This window comes from Salvelinus fontinalis, unplaced genomic scaffold (assembly GCF_029448725.1).
Source record: "Salvelinus fontinalis isolate EN_2023a unplaced genomic scaffold, ASM2944872v1 scaffold_0519, whole genome shotgun sequence".
Taxonomy (NCBI): Eukaryota; Metazoa; Chordata; class Actinopteri; order Salmoniformes; family Salmonidae; genus Salvelinus; species Salvelinus fontinalis.
This window is the reverse complement of record NW_026600728.1, coordinates 14,123-27,077: the sequence shown is the minus strand read 5'-3', so window position 1 is coordinate 27,077 and position 12,955 is coordinate 14,123. Positions and strand designations below refer to the sequence as shown.

The following is a 12,955-nucleotide window of genomic DNA, read 5'->3' as shown; positions in this document are numbered from 1 at the left end:
GTTATTGGTCACATGTACATGGTTAGCAGATGTTATTGGTCACATACACATGGTTAGCAGATGTTATTGGTCACATACACATGGTTAGCAGATGTTATTGGTCACATGTACATGGTTAGCAGATGTTATTGGTCACATACACATGGTTATCAGATGTTATTGGTCACATACACATGGTTAGCAGATGTTATTGGTCACATACACATGGTTAGCAGATGTTATTGGTCACATGGTTAGCAGATGTTATTGGTCACATAGACATGGTTAGCAGATGTTATTGGTCACATGGTTAGCAGATGTTATTGGTCACATACACATGGTTAGCAGATGTTATTGGTCACATACACATGGTTAGCAGATGTTATTGCTCACATGGTTATCAGATGTTATTGGTCACATACACATGGTTAGCAGATGTTATTGGTCACATGGTTAGCAGATGTTATTGGTCACATACACATGGTTAGCAGATGTTATTGGTCACATGGTTAGCAGATGTTATTGGTCACATACACATGGTTAGCAGATGTTATTGGTCACATACACATGGTTAGCAGATGTTATTGGTCACATACACATGGTTAGCAGATGTTATTGGTCACATATACACATGGTTAGCAGATGTTATTGGTCACATACACATGGTTAGCAGATGTTATTGGTCACATACACATGGTTAGCAGATGTTATTGGTCACATACACATGGTTAGCAGATGTTATTGGTCACATACACATGGTTAGCAGATGTTATTGGTCACATGGTTAGCAGATGTTATTGGTCACATGGTTAGCAGATGTTATTGGTCACATACACATGGTTAGCAGATGTTATTGGTCACATACACATGGTTAGCAGATGTTATTGGTCACATACACATGGTTAGCAGATGTTATTGGTCACATACACATGGTTAGCAGATGTTATTGGTCACATACACATGGTTAGCAGATGTTATTGGTCACATGGTTATCAGATGTTATTGGTCACATACACATGGTTAGCAGATGTTATTGGTCACATGGTTAGCAGATGTTATTGGTCACATACACATGGTTAGCAGATGTTATTGGTCACATACACATGGTTAGCAGATGTTATTGGTCACATGGTTAGCAGATGTTATTGGTCACATGGTTAGCAGGTGTTATTGGTCACATACACATGGTTAGCAGATGTTATTGGTCACATACACATGGTTAGCAGATGTTATTGGTCACATACACATGGTTAGCAGATGTTATTGGTCACATATACACATGGTTAGCAGATGTTATTGGTCACATACACATGGTTAGCAGATGTTATTGGTCACATACACATGGTTAGCAGATGTTATTGGTCACATACACATGGTTATCAGATGTTATTGGTCACATATTTAGCAGATGTTATTGGTCACATACACATGGTTAGCAGATGTTATTGGTCACATGGTTAGCAGATGTTATTGGTCACATACACATGGTTAGCAGATGTTATTGGTCACACACACATGGTTAGCAGATGTTATTGGTCACATACACATGGTTAGCAGATGTTATTGGTCACATGGTTAACAGATGTTATTGGTCACATGCACATGGTTAGCAGATGTTATTGGTCACATGGTTAACAGATGTTATTGGTCACATGCACATGGTTAGCAGATGTTATTGGTCACATACACATGGTTAGCAGATGTTATTGGTCACATGGTTAGCAGATGTTATTGGTCACATATACACATGGTTAGCAGATGTTATTGGTCACATGCACATGGTTAGCAGATGTTATTGGTCACATACACATGGTTAGCAGATGTTATTGGTCACATGGTTAGCAGATGTTATTGGTCACATACACATGGTTAGCAGATGTTATTGGTCACACACACATGGTTAGCAGATGTTATTGGTCACATGGTTAGCAGATGTTATTGGTCACATGGTTAGCAGATGTTATTGGTCACATGCACATGGTTAGCAGATGTTATTGGTCACATACACATGGTTAGCAGATGTTAATGGTCACATACACACGGTTAGCAGATGTTATTGGTCACATACACAAGGTTAGCAGATGTTAATGCGAGTGTGGTGAAATGCTTGTGCTTCTAGTTCCGAACCGTGGAGTAATATCTAACAAGTAATCTAACAAATTCACAACAACTACCTTATACACACTAGTGTAAAGGAATGAATAAGAATATGTACATATAAATATATGGATGAGTGATGGTACAGAACGGCATAGGCAAGATGCAGTAGACGGTATAGAGTACAGTATATACATATGAGATGAGTAACGTAGGGTATGTAAACATGATATAAAGTGGCATTGTTTAAGGTGGCTAGTGATACATTTATGACATCAATTTGTCCCATTATTAAAGTGGCTGGAGATTTGAGTCAGTATGTTGGCAGCAGAATCTCAGGAATCTTTTAACCGCTGAGTTGTGAGATGCCCTGCTTCGTTTCCAGGATACAGATCATCGTCTTCCTTTAATCTACTTGAAGCATCCGGGTGTAAAGCTTCACAACGTGTCATAAGGAATGTATGAGCCTTTAATAATGTCTCGTAAACGTGGCTTAATATTTCTGTATTCTCTTTCTAACAGCATCTGCCGCCTCCTCTTCCCAGCAAGACCCCCCCTCCCCCTCCCCCGAAGACCACCAGGAAACAAGCCTCCATCGATTCAGGAATTGTACAATAAACAATGACATTAAGACACCCGATTTATAAAAAAAACAAGGTTCTTTCCCCTCTGCAATCTCTCTTCCCCCCCATCGCCCACCCTCGCCTCCCCCCCGTCCCCCCCGTCCCTGCTCAACACAAGGATGCATTCCAAAATGGCGACCTATTACCAGTAGTGCACTACTTTGGACTACTTTTGACCATAGGGCTCTGGTCAAACGTAGGGCACTATATAGTGAAGAGGGTGCCATTAGGGGGAAACAGCAACAGTCTGACCAGGAGTGGAAGAAGAGTTTCTCACTCAGGTAACACTCCTTATTGAGCCATTCATTTTGACTGTGTCCCAAACGGCACCCTATTCCCTATATAGTGCACTACTTTTGACCACGGCCGATTAAGGCTCTGGTAAATAGTAGTTCACTACGTAGGGAATATGGGGGTGCCGTTTGGTGCAGAGACTCATTGATTCTTTCATCTTTGCCTCTAGTGTGATGATGCGGTTTACTTTACCATAGGTAGATGGGTGAATCAGTTTCACATGATTACTGGTCACTGAATTCATTGATGCTGTTTACCATCTATGACTCCATTCTCCACTTGATATACCACTTAGTTCAGGCCTTTGTAAATGCTATGAGATCGTGTTCCACCTATAGAATTAGAATGAGTGAAATGGATTTAGAATCAGAACCAGGTGAGTGAACCGTTCTCTGGTTCTGTCTTTTACACTTTGACCAATAGACAGGCTGGTGAGTGACGAGCAGCATTCTGACCCCGCCCACCTGCTCTTAGGCGCTGGGAGCACATAGTAACAGAAAACAGGCTTTTTATTCCCTAGTTTATCTTTTGTATGCATAGTTACAGAAAACATCATTTTATTCAGTGGTTTATCTTTTTCTATTCATATTCCCGCTTTGTACAGAGGTTTGTATATAGAATTTTATTTTCCTTTCATTTTTTATGTGGAATTTATCATGACTTTTTTGTATTAACATTGCATTAGATTAACAGGTTTTCATTTATATACCCCCCAAAAAGTTTTTTTAAAGATTTTAAATGACAGGGACTGTAAAGAATTGGTATGTGAGAATCTGCCTATCATTGATTCTATTGGTAAGGTTTGTGTTTTCTTTGGAGTGAACACAACTAACTCCCTCCTTCATCATACATTGTCATTGTATAGGATTTTTAATGCTGTAACATTGACTGTTTCCAATTCACTACTGACTTCTGAATAAACGTTCAACTGCCTCTTTGTTTTTCCCCTCGTTGCTCTTCAGCTTCACGAAACAAAATACTAAATGTATCTTTAAACGAAGTCTGTTTCCGTCTGTGTTGTTGACTTTGATTAAAGGATGTATAGCAACTAGCTGGCTTTCACTGACAGCAATCACAACTCTACACAGTCTCTTACGGTAAGGCAATGCTGGGTTATTCAGGTGAACTCTTCACAGTCTCTTACGGTAAGGCAATGCAGGGTTATCAAGGTGAAGTCTACACAGTCTCTTACGGTAAGGCAATGCAGGGTTATCAAGGTGAACTCTACACAGTCTCTTATGGTAAGGCAATGCAGGGTTATCAAGGTGAAGTCTACACAGTCTCTTACGGTAAGGCAATGCTGGGTTATTCAGGTGAACTCTACACAGTCTCTTACGGTAAGGTAATGCAGGGTTATTCAGGTGAACTCTACACAGTCTCTTACGGTAAAGCAATGCAGGGTTATCAAGGTGAACTCTACACAGTCTCTTACGGTAAGGCAATGCAGGGTTATCAAGGTGAACTCTACACAGTCTCTTATGGTAAGGCAATGTAGGGTTATCAAGGTGACGCCTGTACAGTCTCTTACGGTAAGGCAATGCAGGGTTATCAAGGTGACGCCTGTACAGTCTCTTACGGTAAGGCAATGCAGGGTTATCAAGGTGACGCCTGTACAGTCTCTTACGGTAAGGTAATGCAGGGTTATCAAGGTGACGCCTGTACAGTCTCTTACGGTAAGGTAATGCAGGGTTATCAAGGTGACGCCTGTACAGTCTCTTACGGTAAGGTAATGCAGGGTTATCACGGTGACGCCTGTACAGTCTCTTACGGTAATGTTATACAGCGTTATCAAGGTGTACTCTGTACAGTCTCTTACGGTAATATTATACAGCAGGGATGTCAAACTCATTTTGCCCCAGGGGCCGATTTCATCTTCAACGAGTTCCGGAGGACCGCACTGAAATTAGATTTTATTTTATCAAAATTTGCAAAAAAGTAGTCCTCTATCCATCTTTTGGGGAATTTTCTATGCTCCCTGACTGTCTAGTCAAGAAACCGTATGAATGTAGATACATTGTAATTAGTAATTATTAGCCTGCTGGACAGTCAATAAACTATGTATGTACAGAGGCAAGAAAAAGTATGTGAACCTTTTGGGAATTATCTGGATTTCTGCATAAATTGGTCATAAAATTTGATCTGCTCTTCATCTAAGTCACAACAATAGACAAACACAGTCTGCTTGAACTAATAACACACAAACAATTGAACACACCGTGTAAACATTCACACTGTTCCACGGACGCCGAAGACGTGGATGTCGATTAAGGCAGCCCCCCCGCACCTCTCTGATTCAGAGGGGTTGGGTTAAATGACTCCTGCACCTCTCTGATTCAGAGGAGTTGGGTTAAATGACTCCTGCACCTCTCTGATTCAGAGGAGTTGGGTTAAATGACTCCTGCACCTCTCTGATTCAGAGGAGTTGGGTTAAATGACTCCTGCACCTCTCTGATTCAGAGGAGTTGGGTTAAATGACTCCTGCACCTCTCTGATTCAGAGGAGTTGGGTTAAATGACTCCTGCACCTCTCTGATTCAGAGAGACACATTTCAGTTGAATGCATTCAGTTGTACAACTGACTAGGTTTCCCTCTTTCCCCAATGCAGGGTGGAAGTAGTATGTGAACCCTTGGATTTAATAACTGGTTGACCCTCCTTTGACAGCAATAACTTCAACAAAAACTTTTTCTATAGGACTTTTGGACCATTCCTCTTTACAAACCTGTTTTAGTTCAGCAATATTCTTGGGATGTCTGGTGTGAACTGCTCTCTTGAGGTCAGGCCACAGCATCTCAATCGGTTCGAGGTCAGGACTCTGACTGGGCCACTCCAGAAGGCGTGTTTTTAGTTCAGTTGAAACAATTCTGCTGATTTACTTCTGTGTTTTGGGTCGTTGTCCTGTTGCGTCACCCAACTTCTGTTGAGCTTCAATTGGCGGACAGATAGCGTTACATTCTCCGGCAAAATGTCTTGATAAACTTGAAATTCATTTTTCCGTCAATGATAGCAAGCTGTCCAGGCCCTGAGGCAGCCCCAAACCATGATGCTCCCTCCACCAGACTTTACAGTTGGGATGAGGTTTTGATGTTGGTGTGCTGTGCCTTTTTTCTCCACACATAATGCTGTGTTCCTTCCAAACAACTCATCTGTAGTTTCATCTGTCCACAGAATATTTAGCCAGTAGCGCTGTGGAACATCCAGGTGCTCTTTTGTAAACTTCAGACGTGCAGCAATGTTTTTATTGGACAGCAGTGGCTTCTTCCGTGGTGTCCTCCCATGAACACCATTCTTGTTTAGTGTTTAACGTATCGTAAGACTCATCAACAGAGATGTTAGCATGTTTCAGAGATTTCTGTAAGTCTTTAGCTGACACTCTAGGATTCTTCTTAACCTCATTGAGCGTTCTGCGCTGTGCTCTTGCAGTCATCTTTGCAGAACGGCCACAATTTGTCTTACCGTGGACTGATAAACGTCAAGGATTTTAGAGATACTTTTGTGACCCTTTCCAGCTTTATGCAAGTCAACAATTCTTAATTGTAGGTCTTCTGAGATCTATTTTGTTTGAGGCATGGTTCACATCAGGCAATGCTTCTTGTGAATAACAAACTAACATTTTGTGAGTGTTTTTTATAGGGCAGGGCAGTTCTAACCAACATCTCCAATCTCATCTCATTGATTGGACTCCAGGTTAACTGACTCCTGACTCCATTTATCTTTTGGAGAAGTCCTTAGCCTAGGGGTTCACATCCAACCTACACTGTGAATGTTTAAATGATGTATTCAATATAGACAAGAGAAATACAATAATTAGTGTGTTATTAGTTTAAGCAGACTGTGTTTGTCTATTGTTGTGACTTAGATGAAGATCAGATCAAATTTTATGACTAATTTATGCAGAAATCCAGGTAATTCCAAAGGGATCACATACTTTTTCTTGCCACTTTATGTCCATTGTCTGTCCCCCCTTTTTTATTATCAAACCCTCCACGGGCCGGTTTGGACCCCCTCGCAGGGTATGTTTGACACCCCTGTTAAACAGGGTTATGAAGGTGCACTCTGAGCAGTCTCTTACGTTAAGGGTCAAAAATGTGATTTTCCTGTGTTTTGTATATATATCTACACTATGGGTTTTGTATATACATCTACACTATGGGTTTTGAATAATACTCAGAAAATGATGACAATGCCCTTTTAGTGTAAGAGCTGTTTTGAAAAGACCGCCTGAAATTTCAGCCTGTTTTGGTTAGATTGGGGTTTTGGCGTGCCTGGTGACATCAGTAAATTCCTTAATAGACCAATAAGAAAGAGAGTTCTAAACCTCTCTGCCAATAACAACTAGTTTTCAGTTTTCCCCTCCCCCACTCAGACCACTCCCAGAGAATCCTAGCTAAATTCTTTCTTGAGAAATTGCTCTTTGCTGAAGCTACCTTTGTTTTCAATTAAAATGTGAAAAATCAACAATCACAGATTCTTAATTGATACCCAGAAATAATTTGGTATTGAGGTAAAATACAGATGCATTGTACCTTTTAATGTAATGCAGGGTTATGAGCGTGTACTCTGTCTCTTACGGTAATATTAAACAGGGTTTAACCTCTATATGTGACAGATGCATTGTACCTTTTAATGTAACACAGGGTTACGAACGTGTACTCTGTCTCTTACGGTAATATTATACAGGGTTTAAACTCTATATGTGACAGATGCATTGTACCTTTTAATGTAACACAGGGTTGTGCACGTATACTCTGTCTCTTACGGTAATATTAAACAGGGTTTAACCTCTATATGTGACAGATGGGTGGTCTAACATATGGAATATATTGTGGTCCCTGTACCTGGACGTGAATGCTAAACAGGATGTAAACACAGATTTAGTGACAAGCATTACGGTGAAATATTTAGTGACAAGCATTACGGTGACACATAGTAAAGTATTGTAATCGACAGTGCCAGGTGGTATGACAGTTCCCTGTGGAACTGAAACTGTAAAGAAATGTCATCATTTATGTCCTCCCATCTGGCTGTGGGTGATACAACACAGTGTTTCTGTCATCCTCCAACAATTATAACAACTTAGTTATCAGTGAAATTAGTTATAATTTTGCTGAATTGCATCATGGTGTGTAGAGCCACAGCATCAAATGTACTTTTGATTTTTGGCTCGTTGTGAAACAACCTCGTTGCCTTGGGAGAGTGTCTGATAGGATACGGGACACAATATGAAGATTAGAATGAATACCCAGAGCTTCCACATGCTCTTATACTGATATACTGAGTTCCTGTTAAATATCTTCACTGGTATATACTGGAATCATCTGTCTTTAACATATACTGAGTTCCTGTTGAATATCTTCACTGGTATATACTGGAAACATCTGTCTTTAACATATACTGAGTTCCTGTTGAATATCTTCACTGGTATATACTGGAAACATCTGTCTTTAACATATACTGAGGTACTAAAGAGACAAATCTGACCAGAGACATATGCTAGTGTGCACAGCATAGAGAATAGGGGGCCATGTAGTGCACTGTATAGAGAATAGGGGGCCATGTAGTGCACTGTATAGAGAATAGGGGGGCATGTAGTGCACTGTATAGAGAATAGGGGGCCATGTAGTGCACTGTATAGAGAATAGGGGTCATGTAGTGCACTGTATAGAGAATAGGGGTCATGTAGTGCACTGTATAGAGAATAGGGGTCATGTAGCGCACTGTATAGAGAATAGGGGGACATTTTAGACACTGCCACTGTGTTTCTTCCATGAAAGAATGTCTCTCAGCAATCACATGAGACGGCCTTCTACCTCTCTAAACAGTTAGAACATATCATGAGACAGCCTTCTACCTCTCTCACTCTCTCTCTCTTTCTCTCTATCTATTCTCTCTCTCTCCTTCTCTCCCAATCTATTCTCTCTCTCTCTCTCTCTCTCTCTCTCTCTCTCTCTCTCTCTCTCTCTCTCTCTCTCTCTCTCTCTCTATCTATTCTCTCTCTCTTTCTCTCCCTACCTATTCTCTCTCTCTCTCTCTCTCTCTCTCTCTCTCTCTCTCTCTCTCTCTCTCTCTCTTTCTCTCCCTATCTATTCTCTCTCTCTCTCTCTATCTATTCTCTCTCCCTCCCTTCCTCTCTCTCTCTCTCTCTCTCTCTCTCTATCTATTCTCTCTCTCTCTCTATCTATTCTCTCTCCCTCCCTTCCTCTCTCTCTCTCTCTCTCTCTCTCTCTCTCTCTCTCTCTCTCTCTCTCTCTCTCTTTCTCTCCCTATCTATTCAAATCAAATCAAATGTATTTATAAAGCCCTTCTTACATCAGCTGATGTCACAAAGTGCTGTACAGAGACCCAGCCTAAAACCACACAAAAAGCAATGCAGGTGTAGAAGCACGGTGGCTAGGAAAAACTAGCTAGAAAGGCCAGAACCTAGGAAGAAACCTAGAGAGGAACCAGGCTATGAGGGGTGGCCAGTCCTCTTCTGGCTGTGCCGGGTGGAGATTATAACAGAACATGGCCAAGATGTTCAAATGTTCATAAATGACCAGCATGGTCAAATAATAGTAATCACAGTAGTTGTCGAGGGTGCAGCAAGTCAGCACCTCAGGAGTAAATGTCAGTTGGCTTTTCATAGCCGATCCTTAAGAGTATCTCTACCGCTCCTGCGGTCTCTAGAGAGTTGAAAACAGCAGGTCTGGGACAGGTAGCACGTCCGGTGAACATATTCTCTCTCTCCCTCTCTCTCTCTCTCTCTCTCTCTATTCTCTCTCTCTCCCTCTCCCTATCTATTCTCTCTCTCTCTCTCTCTCTCTCTCTCTCTCTCTCTCTCTCTCTCTCTCTCTCTCTCTCTCTCTCTCTCTCTCTCTCTCTCTCTCTCTCTCTCTCTATTCTCTCTCTTTCTCTCTCTCTCGCTTTCTTTTTCTCTCCCTATCTATTCGCTCTCTCCCTCTCTCTCTCTTTCTCTCTGTCTCTCTTTCTTTTTCTCTCTCTCTCTCTCTCTCTCTCTTTCTTTCTTTCTTTCTCTCTCTCTCTCTCTCCCTATCTATTCTCTCTCTCTCTCCCTCTCCCTATCTATTCTCTCTCTCTCTCGCTCTCTCTCTCTCCCTATCTATTCTCTCCCTATCTATTCTCTCTCTCTCTCTTTCTCTCCCTATCTATTCTCTCTCTCCCTATCTATTCTCTCTCTCTTTCTTTCTCTCTCCCTATCTATTCTCTCTGTCTCTCTCTCTTTCTATCTCCCTATCTATTCTCTCTGTCTCTCTCTCTCTCTCCAGGAAGAAATACATTTCCATCTCACACTAGCACAGTGTCATTTGTCACATCTGCCTCCCTGAAATAATGGTGTATATATTCTGTTCCACTTGACACACTTACATTTGTTTGGATCCTTAGAAATGTCTCCTCTCTCTCTGTCTTTCTGGAAGTATGTCTCTCTCCTTGCCAGAGTGCCCTCTCACGTTGACAGGTTATCATTGGATACAGTGGATGTACATATTTTCAGTTGCGTATTGATCTGTGGAGGGTAACGCATGGAAATATCACGCCTGCTGTTTGTGTTGCTTTATTACCTAAATGTATTGAACAGAAAGTCAATGCTAGACAAGCCTTTTGGACTTACAGTAATAGGCTCCAAACTATTTCTCAATCACATCATGTGGTGCTGGTTAACTGTGTTCCCATTGATGTATGCAGCATACTAAGGACCTCACCAGAATACTTTTCTTGTGGTCACAACATAACACGAGTTGTTTTGTCGAGATAATCATAAGTACCACTGTTCAGATGCACGATAACCACCTCATCAAGGAGCCCTGTGGCTGCGTTGATGGCAATGAGCTCGTGGGTCATTTAAACCCTGAGCGATGCCTGACAAGACAGTCTGTCTTCAAGGCTGCCCCCAAGACCACAGTCAATTGCAAGGAACAACACAACAAACTTGGCTAGTCTTGTTATCTATGTTGATTGTTAGCTTGCGTAACATGATGTGTATAATTATAAGGGACACTTCATGTTTTATGGATGATATTTATATTTACAGTGGGAGAGCTCCATTCTTGACAGACTGATCAGACTCAATTTCAGCCTCAGAGGTTGATAAGTCAGAGCGCTGCCTTGTAGGCTGTTTCATGGGTAAAGTTCCTTGCAGAACAGCCTACAATGTATTCAGACCACATCCCTTTGTCCACATGTTGTTACGTTACAGCCTTATTCTACAATGGATTCAATTGTTCCCCTCATCAATCTACACACAATACCCCATAATGACATCACAATACCCCATAACGACATCACAATACCCCATAACGACATCACAATACCCCATAATGACATCACAATACCCCATAATGACAAACCAAAAACAAGTTTTTAGACATTATTGCAAATGTTAAAAACTGAAATATCACATTTACATAAGTATTCAGACCCTTTACTCAGTATTTGTTGAAGCACCTTTGGCAGCGATTACAGCTTTGAGTCTTCTTGGGTATGACGCTAAAAGCTTGGCACACCTGTATTTGGGGAGTTTCTCCCATTCTTCTCTGCAGATCCTCTCAAGCTCTGTCAGGTTGGATGGGGAGAGTCGCTGCACAGCTATTTTCAGGTCTCTCCAGAGATGTTTGATCCAGTTGAGGTCCAGGCTCTGGCTGGGTCACTCAAGGACATTCAGAGACTTGTCCCAAAGCCACTCCTGTGTTGTCTTGGCTGTGTGCTTAGGGTCGTTGTCCTGTTGGATGGTGAACCTTCACCCCAGTCTGAGGTCCTGTGCTCTGGAGCAGGTTTTCATCAAGGATCTCATTGTACTTTGCTCCTTTCATCTTTGCCTCAATCCTGACTAGTCTCCCAGTCGCTGAAAAACATCCCACAGCATGATTTTATTTATTTCACCAGGTAGTTGACCAGGTAGGCCAGTTGACCAGGTGGGCCAGTTGCCCAGGTAGGCCAGTTGACCAGGTAGGCCAGTAGACCAGATAGGCCAGTTGACCAGGTAGGCCAGTTGATCAGGTAGGCCAGTTGACCAGGTAGGGTAGTTGACCAGGTAGGCCAGTAGACCAGGTAGGCTAGTTGACCAGGTAGGCCAGTTGATCAGGTAGGCTAGTTGACCAGGTAGGCCAGTTGACCAGGTAGGCCAGTTGACCAGGTGGGCCAGTTGACCAGGTAGGCCAGTTGACCAGGTGGGCCAGTTGACCAGGTAGGCCAGTTGACCAGGTAGGCCAGTAGACCAGATAGGCCAGTTGACCAGGTAGGCCAGTTGACCAGGTAGGCTAGTTGACCAGGTAGGCCAGTTGATCAGGTAGGCCAGTTGACCAGGTAGGCCAGTTGACCAGGTGGGCCAGTTGACCAGGAAGGCCAGTTGATCAGGTAGGCTAGTTGACCAGGTAGGTCAGTTGATCAGGTAGGCCAGTTGACCAGGTAGACTACTTGACCAGGTAGGCCAGTTGACCAGGTAGGCCAGTTGACCAGGTAGGCCAGTTGACCAGGTAGGCCAGTTGACCAGGTAGGCTAGTTGACCAGGTAGGCTAGTTGACCAGGTAGGCCAGTTGACCAGGTAGGCCAGTTGACCAGGTAGACTACTTGACCAGGTGGGCCGGTTGACCAGGTAGGCCAGTTGACCAGGTAGGGTAGTTGACCAGGTAGACTACTTGACCAGGTGGGCCGGTTGACCAGGTAGGCCAGTTGACCAGGTGGGCCAGTTGACCAGGTAGGCCAGTTGACCAGGTAGGCTAGTTGACCAGGTGGGCCAGTTGACCAGGTAGGCCAGTTGACCAGGTAGGCCAGTTGACCAGGTGGGCCAGTTGACCAGGTAGGCCAGTTGACCAGGTAGGCCAGTTGACCAGGTGGGCTAGTTGACCAGGTAGGCCAGTTGACCAGGTGGGCCAGTTGACCAGGTAGGCTAGTTGACCAGGTAGGCCAGTTGACCAGGTAGGCCAGTTGACCAGGTGGGCCAGTTGACCAGGTGGGCCAGTTGACCAGG

At 42.9% G+C, this 12,955-nt stretch overlaps 1 protein-coding gene across 1 annotated transcript in view; it reads left to right on the top strand.

Annotated features, from left to right (window-relative positions):
- Window positions 1–3,926, top strand: part of LOC129846388 (dedicator of cytokinesis protein 1-like) — a 99,346-nt gene extending 95,420 nt beyond the window's left edge. Inside the window, exon 13 of the mRNA XM_055914317.1 lies at window positions 2,599–3,926. Coding sequence (XP_055770292.1) covers window positions 2,599–2,694 — 96 coding nt within the window. The 3' untranslated portion in view covers window positions 2,695–3,926. The remainder of the gene's footprint in view (window positions 1–2,598) is intronic.
- Window positions 3,927–12,955: the final 9,029 nt, after the last annotated feature.